The 23,822-nt window shown below is 38.3% G+C and overlaps 1 protein-coding gene across 14 annotated transcripts in view; it reads left to right on the plus strand.

Moving 5' to 3' along the window:
• Positions 1 to 23,822, plus strand: part of NRXN3 (neurexin 3) — a 914,575-nt gene that overhangs the window by 861,738 nt on the left and 29,015 nt on the right. For 8 of the 14 annotated variants that reach the window (XM_041471888.1, XM_041471886.1, XM_041471887.1 and 5 more), the window contains one exon: positions 16,818 to 16,893. In XM_041471888.1, the coding sequence (XP_041327822.1) occupies positions 16,818 to 16,893 (76 nt within the window). Of the gene's footprint in view, positions 1 to 16,817; positions 16,903 to 23,822 lie in introns of all 14 variants that reach the window. The other 6 variants (XM_041471885.1, XM_041471893.1, XM_041471895.1 and 3 more) reach the window with 1 other exon arrangement.

Consider the following 23,822-nt stretch of genomic DNA (forward strand, 5'->3'; position numbering starts at 1 on the left):
AATCTTTCCCCTGCAAATTTAAAAGCCTGTGTTTGAGTTACGATCAGTATCTCTGTTGGTATTAAAGAGCCACTCAGTTTTGCTCAGTCTGAAAGAAGAAGGGGTGGCAGAGAAAAAGAGGAGTAATGTTGAAAGTAGAAGACCAAAGCTGCTGAGCTTCAGTAATACTGCAGGGGAGGGAGAGGCACAGTAGGAGCAGAAAGACTTTGACATCTTTGGGCTGAAGGTGGAAACAGTGTGTGGGAAATGGAGACTAAAGTCTAGAAAACAAATCATAGCACAGGGAGAGATGTAACTGAGGTCTGTGAAAGGTATCGGTCTCCCTTCCAAACTTGTCAAATAACCATTTATTTCATTCATTCGCTCCTGATATATTTTTCTCTTTTTGCTGAAGTGGATGAGAAATTATATTTACTTTAAATTAAGGGCAAGGTATGGATTTGTATAGGAGTTGTGTTTTCATTTATGTCTTTTGTATTCACATCCTTTACAGGATTTAAAGAAACTATGCATGTAGAAAATTCTAGATTATACACTTTCAGGTCAATGATTTGTCTTGCTTTTGCCAAGATTTGCGAACTGGTATCTGGTTGATTGGCCTGGCAAGTGTCAATAGCTTCTCCCCCACATTTCTGAAGACTGCATTTCGCATAGAGCCAGATTCTGTGGTTGCTTGATTCTGCAGTTATAGGATATATTAGTCTGCATTCTCTTTGACCTTACTAACTTTAAACCAGAGCAGTTTCCTTAAAAGTATTTCATTACTGATCCCCAGTGGACAGTAGAGTCCACACCAGGGTGAAATGTCATGCTCATCCAAAATTATACAGATGTTTTGAAGATAAAGGTTATTTTGGGCAAACATATGCCATCATTTTTCCATTTTTAACTGTCTTTTGGGCTGCAAAGTACAGCTGTGTCTGATTTTCTCTAAAGCTCAGGTCTAGTCTCATCTTCTAATTTTATTCAGGCAGCATTTTGACATTATATTTAAGCCTAATTCACTTTACAACATGCATGATAATAAAGACCATTTACCATCAAAAAGAGATAAGGAAACAAGTTGGAGCAGATTCTACAGTGTGTCCTCACTTCTGGAATATATAATACATTCCATATTTCTATTTATGATACTGAGTCTTATGTCTGTTACTGATCTTGTGTGGATTGCTCCAGTCCATTTTAAATGATTATGCATTACAATGCTCTCCTTCTGCCCCCTGGCTCTGTGAACCTGTCAGGCATCCCTGGAGCTTACTCAGGTGCCTTCTGTGACCTCAGAAAGGTGTGGACTCAGAATGACTGAGAAATGCAGCATCCTCTTAAAAGCTTTGCTGCTTCTTTGTTGATCACACTCCATATACAGTTCAACAGATGGCATTCTGAAGCATCTCAGGAATCAATAAATCACTTCAGATGTAGGGCCTTTAATTCAAAAATTTCAGAAACTGAGGCCAGAACAGAAAAAAATGCATTATTTGGCACGGAGTTATATATCTTAACCACACAGAACATTGAAAATTAGTTTGTGTGCTAACAAATGACCAGATTTGGTTACTTTTGGACATAAATTTGCATTCAAGATGGCAAACCAAAATTTAGAAATTGTTAGAGGAAAAAAAAATCTAAACTATTATTGTGCCACCGTGTGAATCTGTGTTGTGCCTTGCCTTCTGCATTGCACTCACTTGGCCATCATCTCTCAAAAACTATCTATTATGAATAAAAAAGCTGCAGGATATGCAATGGTTTCCACATGAGGAGAGGTTAAACAGGCAGACATTCTTCATGATGAAAGATTGGTAACCAGGTGGTGATAACAGAGGTCTTTAAAATCAAAATGTATCTGAGAAATTGTGGCTAGGCAATGACTACTCACAGTTGATTGTGAAACAAAGGTTGAGAAGTGAATTAAGGCAGAAGCAGGCTGAGATGAAACAGGAGGAAAGGCTTTTGTATGAAAGGTGGAACTGACTGCCATATGATATTACAGAAAAAAATATAAATAGATTTTAAAAGCTAATATGTCAGCATGTGGTTGAAAAGCCCACTAAGAACCATGAAACACAAAATCTATGCAGCACAGAGTTGCAGGTATAACTACTTCCTAACTGATGCTTGCCACTCCAACTAGCATATGTGAGAAAAAAGTACTTCTGGAGGTTTCTCTTGTGTTTGTCCTTTATCTTTCAGCAAACATAAATGTCTAATGCCAGAAGCAGGAGTCAAGACTTCAGTGGAGTTTGAACTAGCATGACTGCACTTCTGCTCTGGCTTTATATGTTCTTATAACACAGTCATTATAAGTATGTATTTGCATTTGAAGCACTTACATCTGTGACTTAGTGTGGACAGATACTAGACATATCTTCAGGCATTTTAAAGAGCCTGAAAGAAGCAAAAATTAAATATGAGACACATAACTAGGTAAATCAAGAAGGAGGCAGTGAACCTCCAGCTCTTTATAAAATTCACAATGCAGGAATTCTCTTCTAAATGGGAAGGCCTTTGTCTGTAAATTGCATCAATATTTCATTAATTAAATTCATTTTTCTTTCTGTCTTTCTTTTGTTTTGTGTAATTAGGATATAGTCATTTACAGCCAAACCTCTGTTCAGCTGCTATAAAATATTCATTTCCAGTTGCAGCTTGATAATGAAACAGTATCCTGCAGCCCATTCAAACTGTTGCAAGGCAAGGCAAATTACCAAAGGGAAGGGAATAAATTCATTTTTAAAAAAAAACAGTGAACTTAAATATGCTCAGTACAAAATGGTTTCGGGCAAAGGAAAAGGCTGCCAGCTAAAATGCAATTTATGTAATACATTGGCAAGGAGGTAGGAAGCCAGTGAATAGAACTTAATGAGTTGACAGCTGTCAAGCGCTCCATGGTGTCAGATTGTAGCATTTGTTTCGATCAATTGCACATTCTGGGTAAGTGGGAGACTTAGGTAAAAGGGATATCCTGGGACCAGCCAGGTAATTTGTTCCACTACCTATGAGGTGCTAAGATTCAAAGCTGCCTGGTAGAGAGGTTACAGAGCTTTACTCTGCACCTGTTGGAAAAGCTGTGTTAGAGCTTGTGAAAGCAAGTTTTGTGTTCTGATGAGTACTGGTGCCACCATGGCAGGGTTCTTTTTCTGAGGGTCATTTGCCTTTGGTGTTAAGCTCTGCTGCCATTTACTTCTATAGATGTGCACTGCAGGCTTTTCCCACTGATGAGAAGAATTTGCAAGAAATCCCTGTGTGCAGAAACCTCAGTTTGTAGGAACTGTGCAGTCACCTCCAATATTTTATTTAATTTCAGAAACATTAAAGACAGCAGAATGTTTCTTATGTCCCTCCTACCTCAACCCTGTATACCAGTTTGTTACAGTCCATATGGGAGTTCCATTTTGACAGTGTGAGTCTTTCTGCTCACAAAATATAAAAAACTGGATACATTCAGGGTAGGCTGCCCAGGGAAGTGGTTGACTCACCATCCCTGGAGGTATTTAAAAGATGTGTATATGTGGCACTGGGGAACATGGTTTAGTGATGGAATTAGCAGTGTTAGGTTAATGGTTGGACTCAGTGATCTTAAAGATCTTTTCCAACCCAAACAATTTCAGAATTCTATAATCTTTCTTCAGATGCTTTACACAGCACTGTCCTCAAGGTACTGTCAGAGCAAGTGATAGTACTTCAGGATGGAAAAAATGCTTTTTCCATCCTGAAGCATTTCAGAGGAATACTGTGTCATACTCTGGAGATCTGACAACTTCACTGCATGTCCCACAGTGCAGAAATGTGCGTGCTTTGATTTTACCTGCTGTTGCCAGTCAAAATCCTGATAGGGACATAACTATGCCAATTATTGTCAGCTGAGTTTGAAACATTCATAGGTGGTGTAGCTGCTGGCAGAAAGCCTTCTTCTGTCAGCATTGCTGGACCTAAAAAGAGGAGCTCTACCAGCTTGGATAAGACCTCATGCCTGTAATCTCTTTAGTGTGAGTAGGGCCTACATCTGAAAATGCAGAGGTACCACCTTTTAAATTCAGTGGCTATTATGTCTTGTTTCTGGTACAAGTGAAGCTACAATAATGACACCATTGAAAAGGGAATTTTAAGGGAAGCTGAACTTGTTTCCTCCCAGGAGAGAGCAGAACCATACCATCATCCCAAAGCTGTTGCTTTAGGTGTTATAGCAATGGAAGATGGAGTTTTTTCTTAGAACAAAAGTTCTGATTCTTTCTGGTTTTTTAATTCTTATGAAAAAGCAGAAACTGATGTAGCAAGAAACCTAAGCATGCACTTTGTCTACTCAGGGTCTGGAATATCTTGAATATGGGGACTCTTGCTACATTTTGGCTCCATCCTGGTCAAGCTGTCCTTTTCTATGCCTTGCTAAGACAAAGGTTAAATCCTCCATGGGCTAAAACTTGGCTGTCCATAGTCTGGAAGACCCAGGTGTTTCTCTGTATTACTAAAGCCTTTTAATGGGCATTGCATTAAAATGGCATCATTTATTTTGTGATTTCCACTGTTGTCAACACTATAAGTAGAATATATGAGAGGAAAAGTTTCTCAAAGTTCTACTTTCAGCTGGTAAGTGTCTCATTCAAATTCTTTATGCAGAAGCTTCTTCATTTCATAGTGGACATGAATTTCATGCTATCTTTCAGTCCTTACCAAGAGGTTATTGATGTCAAATATGCAATATTGCCACAAAATTGAGTTGAGAAGCAAGTTAACTGACAGTGAAAGTATTCTTATGGATTTAGAGCTTCAAATCCTCTCTCCTTCTGATGATGTTCCTTTGGATACTTGTTTTGTAGTATCACCCAAATTACACCGTAGAAATCTGAAGGACACAAGGAAGGAAGTTGTAGTACTTGATGCCTTTATAGACAGAATTGCAGAGAAAAAGAAAGCGTCTTCACTGTGTGTGGAGTGCGTTTGTTGTTTTCCCTTTAAGCAGGTAGAAGTATAGATGATGTCAGGCAGTTCTTGATGGTGTTTAAAGCCTGAATTCCTTTGTCTAGCTCTCTGCTCAGTAAGTGCCTTCCAGCTGAGCATCTCTGGGGCCATTAAAGCTAACTTTGTTCCTTTTTCCATTTTACACAAACACAAAAGATTGATTTGTCTTTACTACAGTTAATCAAACTCACTAGAAAACTAAACAAATAAGCAAGGAAAATGGCCTTCTTATCCTTCACAGGGCAAATGTTCTGATTAGGCAGGGGCTGCTGAGAAACCCAGCAGTGATAAGTGTTTATCAGGCTTGCTATGCATGGGAGTCTGCCTTACCCAACGGCAAAATTTTCTTGCATAACAACCATTTGCAGCTTGGACCACTTCATGTGCCATTTAAGTGAAGTTCACTTAAGATTTAATGCTCAGGAGCCATTTGTCATGTTCGACAACTCATGAGGTTCAAGTTCACCTGGTTTCATCAGCATTTGATGGACCAAATATCTTTTTTTAGCTGATGGATATTTCTTTGACGGCAGTAGATCTCTTTGCTTAATAAAGTTATGAGTAGACAAATTTCTGGCTCTTTCTCAAGTTTTCTCCCATGATCCTTGGTGGTGGTGGCAATGATTTCATTTCCCTGTTTACTCTTTTGTTACATGTTTTTTGCTAATATGTGATGTGAGGTCAGTTCCTTGTCCCTCAAGTAAAGGTGTTAGTTTACTCATATTTCAAATTGAAAAAAAAAATTTAATGATAGAAAAGTATGATTTTTAAGCATTAGCTATTTGGCAGTTGTATTTCTGGGTGAAATATTGTCTGGAACTGTTTAACTTAATTTTTATTATTTTATTTCAATTTTATTTGACCAGGATAATATCAATATATTAACAGGTTAATGGTAATATATGCCTTTTGTTGAGTAAACAGATGTCTCTGTACTAGTGCTGATAATCATTTACATCCTGTATTAAGAGAGGAATGATGGATTTGTGATTAAGAAGCTGTCAGTGTTCCTGGGAAATATGAGTTCTACCACAGCCACTTCTCTGACATTTGTGTTTATAAACTTCTTATTGTTTATAAATAAAAACCATTCATAGCCTTTTTAGCAGGTATGTTGCATATGTGCTTACATATAGGTATTTAGTAGCTATTTTCCTTTGTTAAATGTTGTACTCTCTAACGTTATTCAGGGAGCATTTCTAGGTGCTCATTGGTACCTAGTGGGCCAGGATTTATTCTGCATTTCTTCTACATTATGTTTATTCTGCATTTAAATGTGTGGGAACTGCCTTCCCCTTGTGAGCTAATGTGTGAATCCTGTGAGTAACAGTACTTAAATGCCATTTTCGAAGTGTGGGTTAATGTTTGGAGAGCAAGAGGAATATTTGCCTGGCAAGAATAGTCTAGCACATTAATGTGAATATTCAAAGATAGTTGTTTATCTTATTGCACTCAGAGGTACTTATAATAATTGCAGAAGTTGTTTTAAGGCACATTTATTCAGAGTCTTTACGTTTATTGTTACTTTATGAATAACATACCCTGTCACATTGGATTTTAAGTGCCACGGTTTGGACTGTACTAGGGTATTTTCTCCTTTATGAATTTTACAGCTGTGTGTGCCAACTGTTTGTGGTCAATGTAATAATAAGTAAGAGAAATTAAGAGAGACACAGGGGAGGAGGTAAAGAACTCCCCAGTTTAAAAAAAAAAATATGATGGGCAATTACTGTGCAGCCCCTGGGGCTGGCTTGCCCATCCCTTCCCGTTGGATTGCTGGCAAGATTGCTGTGGCTGGTGCTGCTCAAGGCACAGCGACTGCCCCTCGGCCAGTGCTCACTGGCCTGCTGCACCTCAGGGACCAGGCTGTACTGCCAGCAGTGGTTAGTATGTGAACATGCTCCTCTTCTCTCCAGGGAACGATGTCTGCTGGAAGAAGATCTCCCGTATCTTTAATTTCTCATTAAACCTCATTTGCAAGAGATTTTGAGATCCAAGTAGATGCTACAGAAAAAGGACTACTGCTTTAATAGAAACAGGACTTGTAGGGTTTTATTAAGTGATCACTTAATAAAGTGATCACTTAATAAGTAGAAATGCCAGTTAAATTCCACGTGTGACTACCTCTTTTCTATACAGTAACTGTACTTTACAGATTTGTTTCTTTTGAATCATATGTTAAGGGGGAGTGCAACACGGCGTGCAGATTTTAAGGCTTAAGAGATTGTCATTAAAGCTACTGTGCTGTGCTTAGTTATTTATTTCTTGCTCAGAGTGATCCAATCAATAACAGAACAAAATCAAATACAACTCCCTCCCCTCTGAGGAAAAAAGACAAGCTAAATAAAGATGTCCAGGAGAAAATGCCAGCAAACGACATATTGATTTCCAGCAAAGGAGCAAAGTGTAAATGAAAAATATTCTTCTGACACAGTTATTAAGTGCCAGCTAGCACGCAAAGAAAAACCCATTTACTCTTACTAGAGGCTGAGTCTTCAAAGGGCAGCTGATTCATCTCACATCATTTGAGTCTCTAACTTTCTGAAACTAGGCTTCCCTTTACTAAATGTAACGGAGTTTTCTGTACTAAGGCTTTGCTTCGAGAATGTAAAATGTTTACTAAAATTATGATTGTATGCCAAGCATAGAAACTGTTTTCTCTCCATTTTATGGCAATATAAACAGAAGCACGAGGAAAGGGAGCAGTTTTGCTGATGTCAGATAGCAAATTTATGGCAATATCAGGAAAATAAAATCAAGTAACATGTGGGCTCTGATTCAATGTCCTTGGCAATTTGGTCTGGGTCAATTTAAAAAGTAACTGCATTCCAGTGATCTGCCCTGCCCTTCTGCTGATAAAGTGTGTAACATTTTCTTTTTCAGCAAGTGTAGTTCGTAGTCCAGCATATTAATAAAATTATTTCTGTGGCCACTTAACATAATATATTAGAATGTGTACCTAAGGGACTAGAGCCCACACCAGCAGGATGCTAAATTCTGTCAATAATTTGGCTTTTTCCTACATATCTATAAGAATCTTTATTCAGCTTTTGCTTCCTGTGTCCTGCTTTAAGCAGATGCTGAAATGAGCAGGAAGTTGAAGTTTATGCTGCCCTGTGTGTTCACCTGGTTCTTGGTTCTTCTCAGTGGGATAATGGTACAGGGGAGAACACACTGTATCTATTTTCAGACCATGTCCTAAAAGAAATGTCTTCCATTTGAAGACTTTTGGACAAGGATTGGAAAACAACATTGTGTAGATTAGTGTAATATTCAGAAAGTCACGTTCATGGGCAGTGTTTGAATTTCAGCAAATTGTTCTTCCAGCAGCTCTCACTGACTTTAGAGTGGGAGTTGTCATGGGATCAGCTGTAGCGCCTTGATTTTTAGCATTAAGCTTTTTTGTTACTTTAGTTCATGATGGACATACCTTCTGTACCTTTCTTAGGGAGTTTTCACCTGCACCATCTGCGTAATTGTGGTTATATAACAGAGGACTGACGGTTACTGTTTCAAGTAACAGTTTCTTTCAATAAGAAATAAAAATATAATAGGGAAGGAGCACAGGCTCCTTCATCAAATAATGAAAAGTATACTCAGTGTCAATATTCCTCCTGTGTGGTTATTCCAAGAGGCTCTGTCTTCAGTGTATAGACACACGACTTTCATCTTCAAGGTACTTGTTTGGAAGAAGAAAAATTCACATGGAAAGGAGAAATTGGTTGATAAGAGGGGAGAAAGAGTCCTCTCTCACACCAAAGCTGTATCTTTTGTATTAAAACCAATAAATGGTATTTTACAGCCCAGTTTAAAGCTCTTGCAAATCTTGAAGGTTACATTGAATAGTCTGGAAAAGACTTGCCAGTTGATGCTTTCCTAGTTCAAGTCAAAAAGAGCCTGTTCTGTTAGAAGAGGAAAGAAATAGAAAAGCAAGTGGCTCTGTGGGCCTAGTAATCAATAAACAGCCAATCTGGATTCATGGAAATGAAATTTTATTTATTTATTTAGCTCCTAAATAGTATGTAATTTCTTCAGGCCAAGAAATAAATTGAAAGGATTTAGGAGGATTTGCTTATCAGCAGAACACCATGAAGAATTACATTCCTTATGCTTTTGGGAAGGTACATTGAAGTTGGGTTAAGCTGCTGTGGTTCAATACTTCTCTTTCCCCTGTCAGGGTGCCTTGAACAACAGATGAATTAATCCTCCACACTTTCCTTTCTCCCCTCTTTGCCCTCCCTTCTCTTTCTCTCTCTGCTCACACTGCCTCACAACATCATCACCCTTCCCACTGCCAGCAGACAGAGACAAAAGGCAGAAACATGATTTTTCCCTGATGACTTTCCATAGCTCAGGCACAGAATAAAGTCTCTGAAATTTGGCATTGAACTTGGTCCAGAAGAGTCAGACTTTACAGTCTTAATGAACTATTGATTTTAGTGAGACAGGCATTTGGCTTTCAAAAGAATAATTCAAGCTTTCAAAGCTCTTTTTAATCATGACTGCCCATGAGTCTAGATTGACATACAGTTGCAAAGATTATTTTTTGCTTTCTCTTACTTAGCTGCCTAGTTCCTTAATCTGTTGTCTGCCATAGTAGTGGGAAAATGGCTGATTTTTTGAGGGGTTGCTCTCTCGTGATCCCTCCCTTATGCTATAATTGGACAGCAAATCAGCTTTTATATTCAGCCAGGAGCATGCAGCCAGGAGATGCACTTCTGCTGGGCTGCTGTTGAAGGGTACATGCCTGCTGGTTACTCACCAGCCTCTTGGTAGGTAACACAGCAGCCCCAGTGACAGGATCCAAGGGAATGGACTGAGGTTGTGTCAGGGGAGGTTTAGGCTGGCTGTCAGGAAGTTCCTTACCCAGAGGGTGGCTGGGCACTGGAAAAGGCTCCCCAGGAAGTGGTCACAGCATGAAACATGACAGAGTTCAAGAAACATTTGGACAATGGGCTCATGGGCACAGGGTGTTATCCTTGGGCACATGGTGTTATCCTTGGGGCTGTCCTGTGCAGGACCAGGTGTTGCATGATCCTTGTGGGTCCCTTCCAACTCAGAATATTCTGTGATTCTGGCTCTGAGCACAGCAAACTGAAAGGCTGTGCTGGATAGCTTTGCTGCCTGCTTTGCAATGACAGAGGAACACGTTATGTGTTTATATTAAATAGTGACAGATAGGATGCAAATATGGGCTTGATTTAGAGTGAATTACATTGGACTGAAGATAGATGGAGCAAGCTCTTGCCCTTTAGAGCATATACACTAATGGTATTCATACCTGGATGGCTTAGGCAACTGCTTGACCACAGTGCTAATGGTTTCTGGTATTTCTTTGAGACTTCTCCATAGTTGGTAAAAATCTCTACTGAGATTTTTCTTAGTTAAAGTAACACGTTTTTTTTTTTTTTTACCTTAACTTTATCCTTTTTTGAAGCACTCTAAATAGTTCATCATTCTTCCTGATGTCCTTTTTGACACCTGTAAAACTTTATCATACCTTAAGTCCTTGTTAAATCAAGTTCTGATGTTTAGTTTCACTAAGCCTGTCTCATTCGTACATCTCTCAAGTTCCTTCCTCTTTTCAGTGGCTCTTCTCTGAATTGACTGAAGTTACTCCTAATCTTTCAGCATTGAATTGTCCAAAACTAAATGTAATGAGCCATTATGTGTTGCTGCAAGTTGTTGCAGTCTGGTTCAAATCAATGCCAATTTAAACAAACAGAGGATTTGGTCCTATTGGTTTTTTATTTACCTCAAATCTCAAATTAGTTATATGAAGAAAAATTATTCGTTTCATGTCCTCTGGTGCATTGCCTCTGCAGAGGCAGACACAACCTCAGCATTAGTATGTGGGGTGCAAAGGGCTTGCACATATTTGTGGCTGTGTCTGTCCCATGTAAGAAAATACATGTCATTCTATCCAGTAATGAGAAGATTTATATGCTTTAGCAAAAGACAGGAGACCCAAGACTCCCCTAAAAAGTTGATACAGTCCCAAACTGCAGCTTCTTTTGTAATACTTCATTACAATTTTTGCAACATTTCTAATATTTTCCCATTTGTATGCAGATTGTTTCTATCTGTATGTAGTAGTTTGAGTTTGTCCAGACTGAGTCTCTCAGGTCTGCTATACTGTAGTGACCTCCAGGGTATTTTGCAAATAAAGATTAATTAAAAAGTGAGAAACAAATGTAACGTGTAGAAAGGACAGATGAAGGATTCTCATTTAATTGAATAGTGTGAACAGAATACGAAAAGTTCTTTAAAAAGCCCAGTTACCAAAGTACAAAAGGTGGACGTATTCAAACTAGAAATGGCTCCTAATGAGACAGACACTTCATCTCCTATCTTCTTTTGGCACGACAGCAAATGCCTTGAGCCTATTCTTTGCCAAAAAACATCTTGATTTCTAGAAGACTGGACAGCATCACTAACTTTTTGGTATTCTAAAGGGAGTATTTATACTCTATGCTGTTAGGCATAGAAGAAAATATGTAGTCCATAGCCCACAATAAATTTGAGCTCTATAGAAAATACAGCAGTATGGAAGCAATGGAGGGAGTCAAGTGGTTGTATTTAGAAAAAAGTTTGTTGACTTTCATCTCTGTTTATTTTAGATGTGAAAGGCAAATTCAGTGCCCAGGTTAATACAACTGTATTTCTCCACTCTTGGGAAGATATTTGTGCCTAGCATTTTGTGATGGTCATATTTCAAGTACTGTAAATTGTGGTTCCTTGGTGCCAAACAGATTTACACTTCTCTCACAAAAAAGCATTAAGTGTTGCTTTTCAAATAATGGTGTTGAATTGGAAGTAACATGTATAGTATGCAGAAGAATTTCAAGAAAAAAGGCAAGTAGGAAAATTGAATCCTACTTTACCAAGTGAAGCAACTGCCCAATATGTAATTCTGTAGGAATTAGTCTAAGGGTTGAATTTATGGGTCCTTGTCTTTTCTCTCCCTCTAGAAGGGAGGACTCCATCATTCCTGAGTATGTTTTTTTATAATTTCATAAAGCTGTTCTGTGACAGAGCTTATTTTATCCAGCATGCTTAATCTTTCTTAAATAGCAGTGTACCCAAACAGCAAGGTGTCAAAAAAACTTTGCAATTGGGAAAAGGATGATTCAGCGCCTGCCATTTTGTGTAGAACAAAGGAGCAAGGGTTATGGATCTGATACATAAATTAGGGCTTTGGGCAATTTAAAGATTGGACAGGAATGGAGTAATCTTGAGCAGGTCTTGCCACACCATACCAAATTTCCTTGCACTACATATCTCACACCAGTACATACAGTGTAATGAACAAAGATTGTAGAACTATCACCGTGTCAAGATTGAAGAGGCCCTTAGAGTGAATAATTAGGAGGAGGTGATTACAGAACTAATAATTCATGGAAAGGAATGGGGAGCCAATTCAGTGAAAGAGAAAGAATTTGAAGGTAAGTATGCCCATAAATCCTCTGGGGTGGACTCAGAGTTTAGCACTTTCTCCTACCCTGGTTTTATTCCAAAGCAATTTCATTAAACACTAGAGAGAGGGAGAGAAAAAATAATAATATAAATGCCATAAAAAATCTTTCAGAGGAAGGAATAAAAAGGGTTCCTGACAGAGAGAAATTTTATTGAAAGTTATTATAATACCTATCTTTAGTTTTATGGCCTTTAATACAGGCCAAGTAATTTCAAAGCTGGGATTCTTTAGAAATGAAATACATATTTTAAAATAGTAGAGTGTGACATATTATTTTTAATATAGAATTTAGCTAATATAGGGAAGGGAAAATATTTTCTCTCTCATGTTCTTTCCAATGAAAACACAAACATCATTTCCATCACAGCATATGGAGAAGTTTCATTACTATCATTTTGCCTGTACATAAGAATGTTAGCATTTACTATCTCTAGATCACTGGGCAGACACTAAAGGATTAATCCACTTATATCCCCTGAGGCCAGTGGGTGAATATAATGAGAAACATTTCAAAAATGGGGAAAAGTGACCAGAAATGGGGTAATGTTTTTGCTTACTGCCTCACAGTGAGCTGTTTCTCACGTGAAGAAATTATGTTAGTGGATAGATTTCCAGGGTCTCTGCTCACTAGCCTTCTCTGTCTTGTGGAAGTAGCACTTTAAAAAACATCCAGTGAAAACTCCCAGCCTCAGGAGGGTCTTGAAAGGTACAAATTCCTGTTACAAGAAGTAATGGTCTTCTGGATGTTTTGTTGACCCTGTTCCTGTGGTCAGGAATTTACTGTTCTTTCTCACTGAAATAGCTTTATTCCTTTGGGATGATTCAGATGTTGTATCTGAGCGGAAGGTGTATGGAAAACCAATATGTGGTGGGACTAGAAAATCGGTTAGTGATGAATTGTGATGGAAAGTACTGAGATTAAAAATACAAGATAGGAAATGGCAAGACAGATTAGGGTACTTATCTTTTCTGTGGTTTCTAGAGATCTCATTAATGACCTTGACTTAAATCTAACACCACTTCTGGAGGTTTTTTTCCTTTTTCTAACCCTCATTTTTATACACACAAAATTAGCAGGATGGGATAAAGAGCAATCACCAAGCAGAAAAAAAAAAAAAAAATAGAATATCAGGTGAAATAGTATGTAGTAGAGATGGGGAGGAAAGATGGAGATTAATTTATTAAATCATGTGTGGAACCAGTCATGAAAAAGTGCAAATAGAAATTGAAGTTGACAGGGTTGGTGAGTATTGCACATCACATATTTGCATTTTGTCTGAGTCTGGCTTACTGTGCCTTTCTCTGTTCAGAACCAACACCAACTGCAAGAGGATTTCATAGAGGAAATCTAGTACACACATCAGAGTGCAGCATAAATGTGTTGCATGTACTGCCTTGTGCTGCTTATGAGATGGGAAATTGAACAAGAGGAACAAGGGCCAGGCTTCATGACTTTTCAGGTTGTGGTACAGGGACTTCCCAAACTAGATATGGGGTAATTAATAGGTCTGGAAGGATGTTTTGGGCCCTCAGTTTGGCTGATCACTTCCAAAATGCTTTAAACTTCTATTATCTACCAGTATCCTGTTGCAAGGAGGTGTCCAGTTTAAAAAAAAAAAAAACAAATAAAAACCCTTGTTACCTTCCTGGTTTCATATGATGCACCTAATATGCAAGAGGAAAAAAATAGTTATAAAGGAACTCCTCATTCTTTACAAATACTAAATCACATTGTCAGTTCAATTGGATTTGATTCCACATTAATGTTGCGTGAAGCCTTTAGATCTGAGCAAGTGAGTGGGTAATCAGATAGGTACAGCAGCTGATAAGTGACAACAACACATTGTTATAATTTTTATGTTTATTTCCTACTGGAGCAAATCATCACTGTTTTTCTATGAGGAGTGTGAATTGTCAGATGTTCAACTAAGACCAAAATCCACATAATCTAAATGTAACCTGGAAATCAAAACCAATTGCCAGGGTTTTAGCACTGTCTGAGCAAGGTCTTCTAGTAGTTATGGATAGTTTATTCTTTATTCACAGTACTATCCTTAATTTATTCTTTATTCATCATGCCATCCTTACCCTTAGACAACTGCAGCATAAATCTCCAGTTTCACTAACTGCATTTCCCTTGCTTAAAAATTTCTAGCAGTATAGCCTTGTTTACTAAATTGTGCTAAATTACTTTACATTGGTGCAATTAAAAACTAATATCTTTTTACCCAGGGACAGCTGCATTCCACTGTTGGAGGATGTGATTACTGTATAAGTTATAAAGTTTCTGCAGGTAAATAATTCTTTCTAAAATACGTGCGACAGGACCAGGAGAATTGAAAAAAGTAAATTTCTATTTTGTGCATTCCTCCTTTCTCGTCCCCTTACTGAGCAGACAAAATTTTAAAGCCAGCTTGTCTTAAGAGAAGTCAGCAGGATTTCAACAGAATTCTTCCACTTTCTGTGACTGGAAGATTTTTTTTAAATGACCTTGACATGTAAGGCAGGAACATATTACCTTCAGTTCCTTTTAATCTTGACTCCCCACGGAAAAAAGATTGTAGAAGTATTTAATGAAAGTATTTGAACATGAAACTACTGCAAGATAGCATTCCACAAAATATTGCCAAATGACCATGCTGGGTATGACTGAGTAATGCATAAAATACTTCATGACTAGCTTTTTTACAGATACTCTATTTTTACCATTTTTACTTGCAACTGACCTATCCTGTTTTTCTTTCTTGGCTCAATCTAAGCCACTGAAATCAAGACTGAAGGATGATTAGGTTCAGTCTGATCTTTCTGACTGACTTCTTGGTTCTCTTTTTCTCCCCTTAGCTCAAATACAAACAGAAATGGGGAGGGTAAGCAGGGATCAGAGCTATTTCATAGTGCTGGGACCACAGGAGGCTAAAGAAAGGGCAGAGTCCTCAGAACTCTTTTGTAAGGGGAAGGAACATGTTGGAGGCAGCCATAGCAGATATAAGAATGTAAAGGAGACCTTATTTAAAGCTGGAGAGTTTTTATCAAGAATAAGGATTTGAAAGTCTTGTTGAGATGTGAGATTTCCAGAAATTTTCACTTAGAATACTGAAGTGCAGTCCTGCTCCTGAGTTCAATGTGTCCTGCCTGGTGAGGAGCACTTCAGTTGTTTTGTTTCAGGAGTTATCCCACTGATCCTACTGCTCAGCAGAATAGGCAGCTCTCTGCAAGGAAGAGCTGTTTAGGGAGACAATTTCACCAGAAGCCGTGGTTGAGCCAATGCTGCTGAGCTGGAGTAATTTTGTATTGTGCACAGGAACATTACAACCTGTGTCCAGAGGCTGCCACAGGCTCTCCCTAATGGTCTGCATTACTAATTCAACTAATTGCAACAATTACAGGCAGGAGATGCTGCTGGGAAGAGACACCAGTACATGCTCTCTAACATGCTCCAGTACATGCTGCTCATTAATTAGAGCAGTACACACACAGAAGGAAAAAATATAGAAAAATGAAAATTAGAAAAGAAGAAGAAAATATCACCAGCTGGAAATGCAAATGAATGTGATGAAACTTGTAATGGTTGTGAATGGTTACAGTTTGGTTTAACCCTTTCAGAATCAGACTTTACATCTGGTCAAACCAGTTGCATCCACATCCCTGTTCACTTGCCAAGCAAGGAGGTGAGGTTGCATGTTGGACATACCTGACACATGCAGAAGTTCTTCATCATGCAACAAATGAGCTGCACAGATATTTACTGTCTGGGTAAACACCAGATTCCCAGCTCAAGAGGTGCATTAACAGAGCAGGAATTATGTCTGCCGCAGAGTGGTTCATTAGGCACAGCAAAGAGTACTGCTAGCTGAGTGATGTGTATTATCTGGGTCTATCTTGTATATTTTCCTTTGCAGAAAGCATGTTCAGTCTGAGCATGCCTCACATGGTGAGTCTCTCAGGAAGTGCCTTATGGCTGGCCCTCCATGATACTGGTATTTTTGGAGGAGCCCAGCCTCCTCCCAGCAGGCACATCTACAGTGTCTGTTCAGGGCAGTTTGCCAGCCCGGCAGGCTTTGTAGCTCACTGTACTTCGTTCAACAGCACCAGTGTCATCCACTTGCTGCCCTAAACAGCCCAGCAGGTGCACAGCACCTGTGCACACCTGAAATATTCAACAGCACAGGATAGGCACTGTTACTCCGACAGGAGATTCCGACTCAGTGGAAGACACATTTACATGGGCATATACAGAGTGCTTGGTACAACTTAAATATTTTAAAAGTTATATTTGTGAAACCTTTTTTCCCCCTTGGATATTTAGCTGTCTCTGTAATAGATTCTTGACTTGCAAATATCTTACTTTTGTTTTGCTTTGTTCCTTTGCTTCACATGCCAGACAACAGATGACATCGTTTCATCCGCTGAATGTTCCAGTGATGATGAAGATTTCATTGACTGTGAGCCCAGTACAGGTAAGTCAGGTCAGTCGTGTTTTGCTTGCTTTCTGATTTCATTTGCAAAAAACAATGCATACATATATTTTATATGTGTGTGAATGTATACATATATAATTATATATGTATATATGTGTGTGTATATGTGTATATATATGCACTCATGTATATATACACTGTATATAAAATAAGAAACTATACAGCCAAGCATCAGATCCCATGGACTTGGCAACAGCAAAACACCGATATGTAGTCACTATTTGCTTTATATAAAGTTGTTCGCATGGAAAGGCAAACTTTCTGAAAGTGATTTCAGCTAATAGTTCACATATTTCTAGATATTACTTTACTAACACAGTAGGAAAAAAAATCAATATGGAGTGTGACAAATAATGAAGATTTATGAAGTGGAGAGGGTGAACATTTGAAAACAGAAGAGAAAAGTGAAATAAAAATAAGTTGTTAGTGATGTTTAATCTTTCTTAATTACTCTGAAGATGGATGTTAAGGGATACATTTGTCCATGGGATTTTGAGTACAGTTAACATGGTAATGTGTTTATACTAATTTTGTTTCCTGTGACCCCAAAGAAATTGGGGAGCACCAAAACATAGTTTTAACACAACAAAATTAGTAGTAATTCTTGCCTTGTTATCTGCAGTGATGCTTCAAAATGTATCCATTAAAGAGTCAGAAGGACTGGCCATGTGGAACTGACTCAACTTCTCCCTTTCAGATACATTTTGATAAATTGATGGCTTTTCTTTCTGGTGAGATATATTATGTGGTATCCAGCAGGCAACTGCAGTCTGCTTTATTTCTTACAGGCTTTTTCAAGTCTTCTTTTTTGAGGCTTGCCATGAGTTAAGCATTTCTATAATAGAGAACAGACATCATCGAATTTCTGTGTACATTTAAAAGAAAAAGAGGAATTTTGGCTAGAATTTTTGTCTTTAAAAGTGAAACATATAAATAGTTTGAGGGGATTCTTTCATTTGGCTTTGTTTTGTTTGTTTTTGCTTTGTTTTATTTGGGATGGTGGGGTTTTTTTCCTTACAAAAAATACCAAGAAATTATTATAAATGTTCTCTTTCTAATTTCCTGAAGCCATTTGATTAATTCAATGATAACATAAAAATTCACCCAAGGCTAGTGCTTTCACATTTCTTTTGAATTTGTCATGGTGTACCTGCATTTTTAGTAGAACTTGATCTTGCTGTAACCTGAGATTGGCATTGTAGCTGGGAACTTCCACCCATACTCTTGACTTCCCTGTGATGGCAGTGAAGGCAGTGACATAGACTGTTGGTAACAGGTAGCTCAGCCTACTTCCCATCTCCTTTTTCACAGATTTCTATGAGCTTTTCTACTCCCCACCTGGAAGAAAAGCAGTCCAAATATTACTAAATTGTGAAGTATAAACAATGGGGGTATTGAGAGTTTAAATAAAGGTAGTAATGAAATGCCAGCACAGTGATTGTAATGAAAGTGAGGCATGAGATTAATAGGACCATGGACACAAGGACAAAGTGATTGCAACTGATATGCAAAGAAATGAAGTCACTTCATTAAAGCTTCACTAACATGTGAAGACTTTTTTTTTTCTAATTCATATTCTGATTGCCATGTATTTCAATTAAAGGACACAAGGATATCTCTATCAGACTCCTCCTCATGTAAATTTTTGTTTCAAAACTCACAGTAATTTCAGCAGCTAGAAATTGTAACAGCAATATTTTCATTTTGTGCTGCCAGTGGAAAAATCAAAGTTTGAGTAGAAATTTGGTAAAACAGCATGTTTAGCATGAAATTTCATAGTGCTGTACAGCAACATTTCCAGACTAAAAATACCTCCTTCCTGACACAGTTAGAAATCTAATGTTCAAACAGGTACAAACTGGATTTGTAAAAATTACTTGCTTTTGAAAATCCTGCTAAGCATTACACTTGGCAGATATAAGTGCCTACAGACGTTTGAATATCTGCTGTGTAAAATAATATGATTCTCTGAAAATCTGCTGAAGGTTCTCTCTTAAACTACTAGGCATTCTTGTAAATTTCCCCAGTATCTTTCATTGCACCCTACTCCCCTTGCATAGGAAGGTAACATAAGCCACTGAAATCTGTTTCTTTTCTAGGGAATTACTATGACATTGAGAATTAAAGTTAGCTTGATTATATGTAAAAATAAGTCTCCCAGATGGTCTTTGCTGATGAAATCTGCACTTCCAGATTTTGAGTTCTCCTGCTCTCAGAGGTGCTGGTGTACAGAATTGCTAGAAGGAGGAGGAATATGCAGGTCCTTTTTGCATAAACTTAACTCATTCCATCATAATAAGAAGGAAAAGTAGCAGGTTTATGGGGCTTCTCATTTTCTTTGTCTATCTTATTGTCTGCATTCTCAGTGCATAGTGTCTGCCATACAGGCAGTATCAAAACACTCACTCAGCCCATTCTGCTCTGGAGCACTGAAGCAATCTGAGCCAGCTTATCAAAATCCAGTAGTGCTGGCTTGGCTGAGCAGATATGTTTGCCTTTACACTTCACCAGTCAAGTCAGAATTCTGGCCACATGCCAAGATCTGGTATTTAAATATGTACATTGTGGAGAGAAAAGACCCAGATTATCTTGCTTGTGTTTTCTAGTGTACGGCTTCAGATTTTTTTAAAACGTTTTGTTTTTTTTTTTTTAATTGGGCTCATTTGAAATTGCTTCATCCTGTTCTCTTGACAGGTCGCTGCCTTCTGCCTTGCCTGATCCCTTTTACAGCAGATTGAAAATTAAATGACCTAACCCAGCACAGTCTTCTTTTTGTTGCTCTGATAATGTGTAGCTTTTAAAGCTCTTGAGTTTCTGCCAAATTTGGCCTTCCATCACCCTCAGTGCCATGGTCTAGTAATGTAAAGGTTACTGAACTCACTGCTGCAGCTGTGAGATATGATACACATCACTATGAACCTGCTGTGCAATAGCCAAGACAAGGGCAGCAGAGAATATTTCCCTGCAGATCAGAAGTTTTCAGATTTCATATGGGTCAGAATCAAATCCCAGTATCTAGAGATATTACTTTGGTGTTGGTTCTTGGAATTGGAGGGCAGTACTCTACAGAGAGTCCTTTTGAAGCTTTTATTTTTGGTGTACTAAGAGGCTGAAAATCATGTCCTCGTTGAGACTAAATACCATGTGAGGACCATTTGGCAGGGTCTTATTGCCACTTAACTCTTCTTGATGATTGAATCTAAGACCTGAATCTCATGTGCATATGATCTGTGTCTGAACACTTGCATCTCTTTCAAAAAAGACAGTGTGAAGGTGATTCCCTAACTCTGCTCTCTTCAGGATTCTCCAGACTGGCTTGAAACACTCCCTGTAGCAGGCTGACTAAGACTTTGTACCCCCCTTCCAAAGGTGATTTATTTTGGAATTTTGGTAGAAAAAATTCATTTAAAAAACAGGAGCTGTCACTGGGCTTGTTTTGACTGAGGTAGCTTGCAGGCACCACCTGCAGACACGTATATATACATAAGGAATTATTCTAAGTGACAGCAATGACAGCTGTGGATCCAAAACACCCCTGTATTTTATGTAATGAAAAAGAAACCATTGCACGTTCAGGGACAGAAATTGCCCCCTATTCATCTTATTACAGAAAAGCCTAGATGCCCTTGGATCTCTAGATCTCCCAGAAGGCTCAATCTAAATGACAAAGGGGCAAAAAACCTGTTCATCTGCCCTGAAGAAGCATTTACTTTACAGTCAAGAGAAGATTCTGTTTTATCTCTAGGAAAATGTTGCTTTTCCCAGTACATGGCCAAAAAACTTCTTTTTTTCTCTGCCAAAACAGATGCTTTTCTCTAGTATGAGTACAGGACTGTCTTCTGGCCTGCTCCAAGGAGATCTGAGGCTCAAATTTCCAAGTTCCTCAAAACTCAAGCCAAGGTTCTGAGTCTGTGCTTCTGAACATTGCTCTGTGGTGTTTTTTTGGTCACTCATCTGCTCTCAGAGAATGTAAGATTTGTAAGGAAAACATAATTTCTGACAAGGAATGGCTAGGAAACACTGCAAAGACAGAAAGCATTAATCTCTTTTCAGTGAAATGAGGACCACCCTTACAAACTGATCATACTGAAACTTCAAAGCCTTGAGGATGATAATTACGCTTTCCTGACAGCTGTTGCTGTCTCCTCATACCATTGCCCTCATTCCTGTTAAGGATGTCCATTAGTGGAGCTCTGGCACCAGGCAGGCTGGATGCTGGTGGCCAGGCAGCTGGTTGGGATCATAGCCCAAGCTGCTCCTTGGACTGCTCAAAACAGTGAGACTCAAAGACTCACCAATGAGCCTGAAGCCCAGAATACAGCCTCTTGAAATGGTCTGTAGGGCTTAATCCTTGTTCTCTGGCTCGACACATCCTGTGTTTCTTCCCTGGTGCAGTTGCAGTTTCCCTTCCTATCAGCCCATCAATTTCCAATGTAATTTTTTTTTTCCCCAGGGAAATTTACTTTTTCCCAAAAGGAATATATGTTAAGTCTGTCATCACTGGTAAACCTTTCTGATGGGGGACTGGACACAGCAGTAGATATGCCAAAATCTACAGTTCTTTGCATTGGAAATTTTGTACACTTACACACAGGAGGCACATATCCAATAGATATGCCCTCTGTATCTATAATTTACTGGCCTGTAGCAATCCACCTGCAGCCTGCCTGGGTCAGAGATTTTTTTGCAGAAAACAAGTATAAACTGTCTTCCAAAACAGCTGGCACAGTACAAAAGCCAATGTGTTGGAAGTGAAGACTTCACTGAAGAAACCAAAAGAAGTGTTGATTTGGCTGTTGTCTTCCATAACTGCACCAACCTTCCCGAAGCACCTAGGGAATTTTCATTGTTCTCCTAACAGGAGCACCCCCCACAATCCAGTGCTCCAGTATTTCTCTCTGACAAGCAGGAATACTTCCCCATTTCTCATGTTGTGAGTAAGAAACGGCCTTTAAACTTGTGTGCATGCCTCTGAGTACGTAAAGAAATAGACTTCCCATTTCATAAGCTGAATACCCATATGGACCCAAAGGACAGGGTTTCATCCACAACACTTCCCAGGGTGTAATAGCATTTTGATGGAATTTCCTAGCTACAATCTTACAGCCAAAACAAAATCAAATGAGCAAGTTTTACAATCATGCAGATGACTTACAGGAAGTTTTGTTTTCTTTTTAGTTTTGTGTTGTTTTTTTTTTTTACATTAGGAATACTGAGATTGGTTTTCAGCATATTGGTCTTTCTATCTATGTAAGGTCCAAAGGCCCCACCCATGAGGATATTTTATCTATATATGCACCATATATGAATTGTGCATATATATCTATATGCTAAAGTAATAAATGACCAATATCAGCAGTAGCCCCTATCATCCAATCACATGTTTACACAGAAATTCATGCCTTCATCTAACCCTGGCATCCGCTGGTGTGGACAGATGCATGATATTGTTATTTCTTGGTGAACAAAGCACGTTAATTTCTTTTTTGTTAGATTTTTTCCTTCTTCCTTTTATTTATTTCTTTGATTTTAATTGATAATTTCATCTACCAATTAGCCTTGGGGTAGGGTGGGGCAGGGAGAACAAAAAAAATTATACAGGTATATCGATCAATATATACACACATACTCCGTGTATATATTGATAGATATATACATTGTATATATTTGAAGAACATTTTCTGTCGTTTCACCTCATCTTGTGCCGCATGAATTTTTGGTGATTGATATTTTAGTTTCTTTTATATTTCTTTCCTTTTTGGTTTTTTTTTTGGTTTTTTTTTTTTTTTTTTTTTTTCAATTGAATCGTGCCATACTGCTATTTTTTAATTTTTAAAATCATTGCTGTACTTCTCAATTTATATTTTTGGAGTTCTTCCAACAAAATAATGGTTTCATCATCTCAAGAATGAGATATAGATCTGCAAACCAATAAAGGCAACAAAATCTTTTCTTGCCATCCTCAAGAAATTCACATTTTTGGACATCCCAAGAAAGTTGTGTGTAAAAGAATGAAGAGTATTACCCCTCCTTTATTTTTATTTTCCTACTTTTTTAAACTTCTGCAAAGTCTCTATCCTGTTTTTTCCCTTTTCCTTTTTTTTTTTTTTTTCAATTGAGTTCAGAGCTAAAAACACCCAGAAGGAAAAAACCCTCCCCTTTACCCTGCATATTCCCAGGAAAAACTCTTCCAATGGAAAGAGTCCTAGAAACTGCAGATGGCATAAAAAGAATTTTATTGCAATGCAGAGTGTCTGTTGTATCTTTTATTTCTGGGTCAGTGCAAGATCATTTTTCTGGCATGCTGTAGTTTAGCTGATGTAACTAACCATGGCCTTCATTAACCGGTGCATGGGCTGTGATGACACCATCGTATGTTCCATCAGAGCTATGCATTCAGGCTAACCAAGCAAGTCTGTAGTGTATGATTTGGGGGGGATATTGTTTTGATTTTATTTTTTATTTATATTATAATTTATTCTTTTTGGAGGACTTATGCCAGTACCCTTGGCTGCTTCTTGCAGCCTTGGTGTTATAGATCTACTTTTTTTAATGGGGTTTCTTTGCTTTTTTTTTATTCCTCAGTAGTGATTTTGCGTCTTTTTTGTGTCCATCTGTCTTGTCACTGTGTCTTGGAGTCCATTGGTCCAGTGTTGTTATGTGATTCTGTTCTCTGTTCGTAAGCTGGTGTTTAGCTCCTCGGCACTCTGTCATCCCTCATCCCCTTCCCTTCCCCTCTTCCCTTCCTCACCTACCTGAGGGAGGTCCACAAAGAGGCAGCAAGCTTTGAATGATGTTCTGAGTGTTTCCCCGAGGCTTCAGGATGGATATTTCAAGATGGTTGCAGAGCTTCCTAAAACCAAGTTTTCATCTGTTCTGTTTTCAATGGTTTTCAAACTCTGTTATCA

This window comes from Pyrgilauda ruficollis, unplaced genomic scaffold (genome assembly GCF_017590135.1).
Source record: "Pyrgilauda ruficollis isolate IOZ18807 unplaced genomic scaffold, ASM1759013v1 scaffold28, whole genome shotgun sequence".
Classification (NCBI taxonomy): Eukaryota; Metazoa; Chordata; class Aves; order Passeriformes; family Passeridae; genus Pyrgilauda; species Pyrgilauda ruficollis.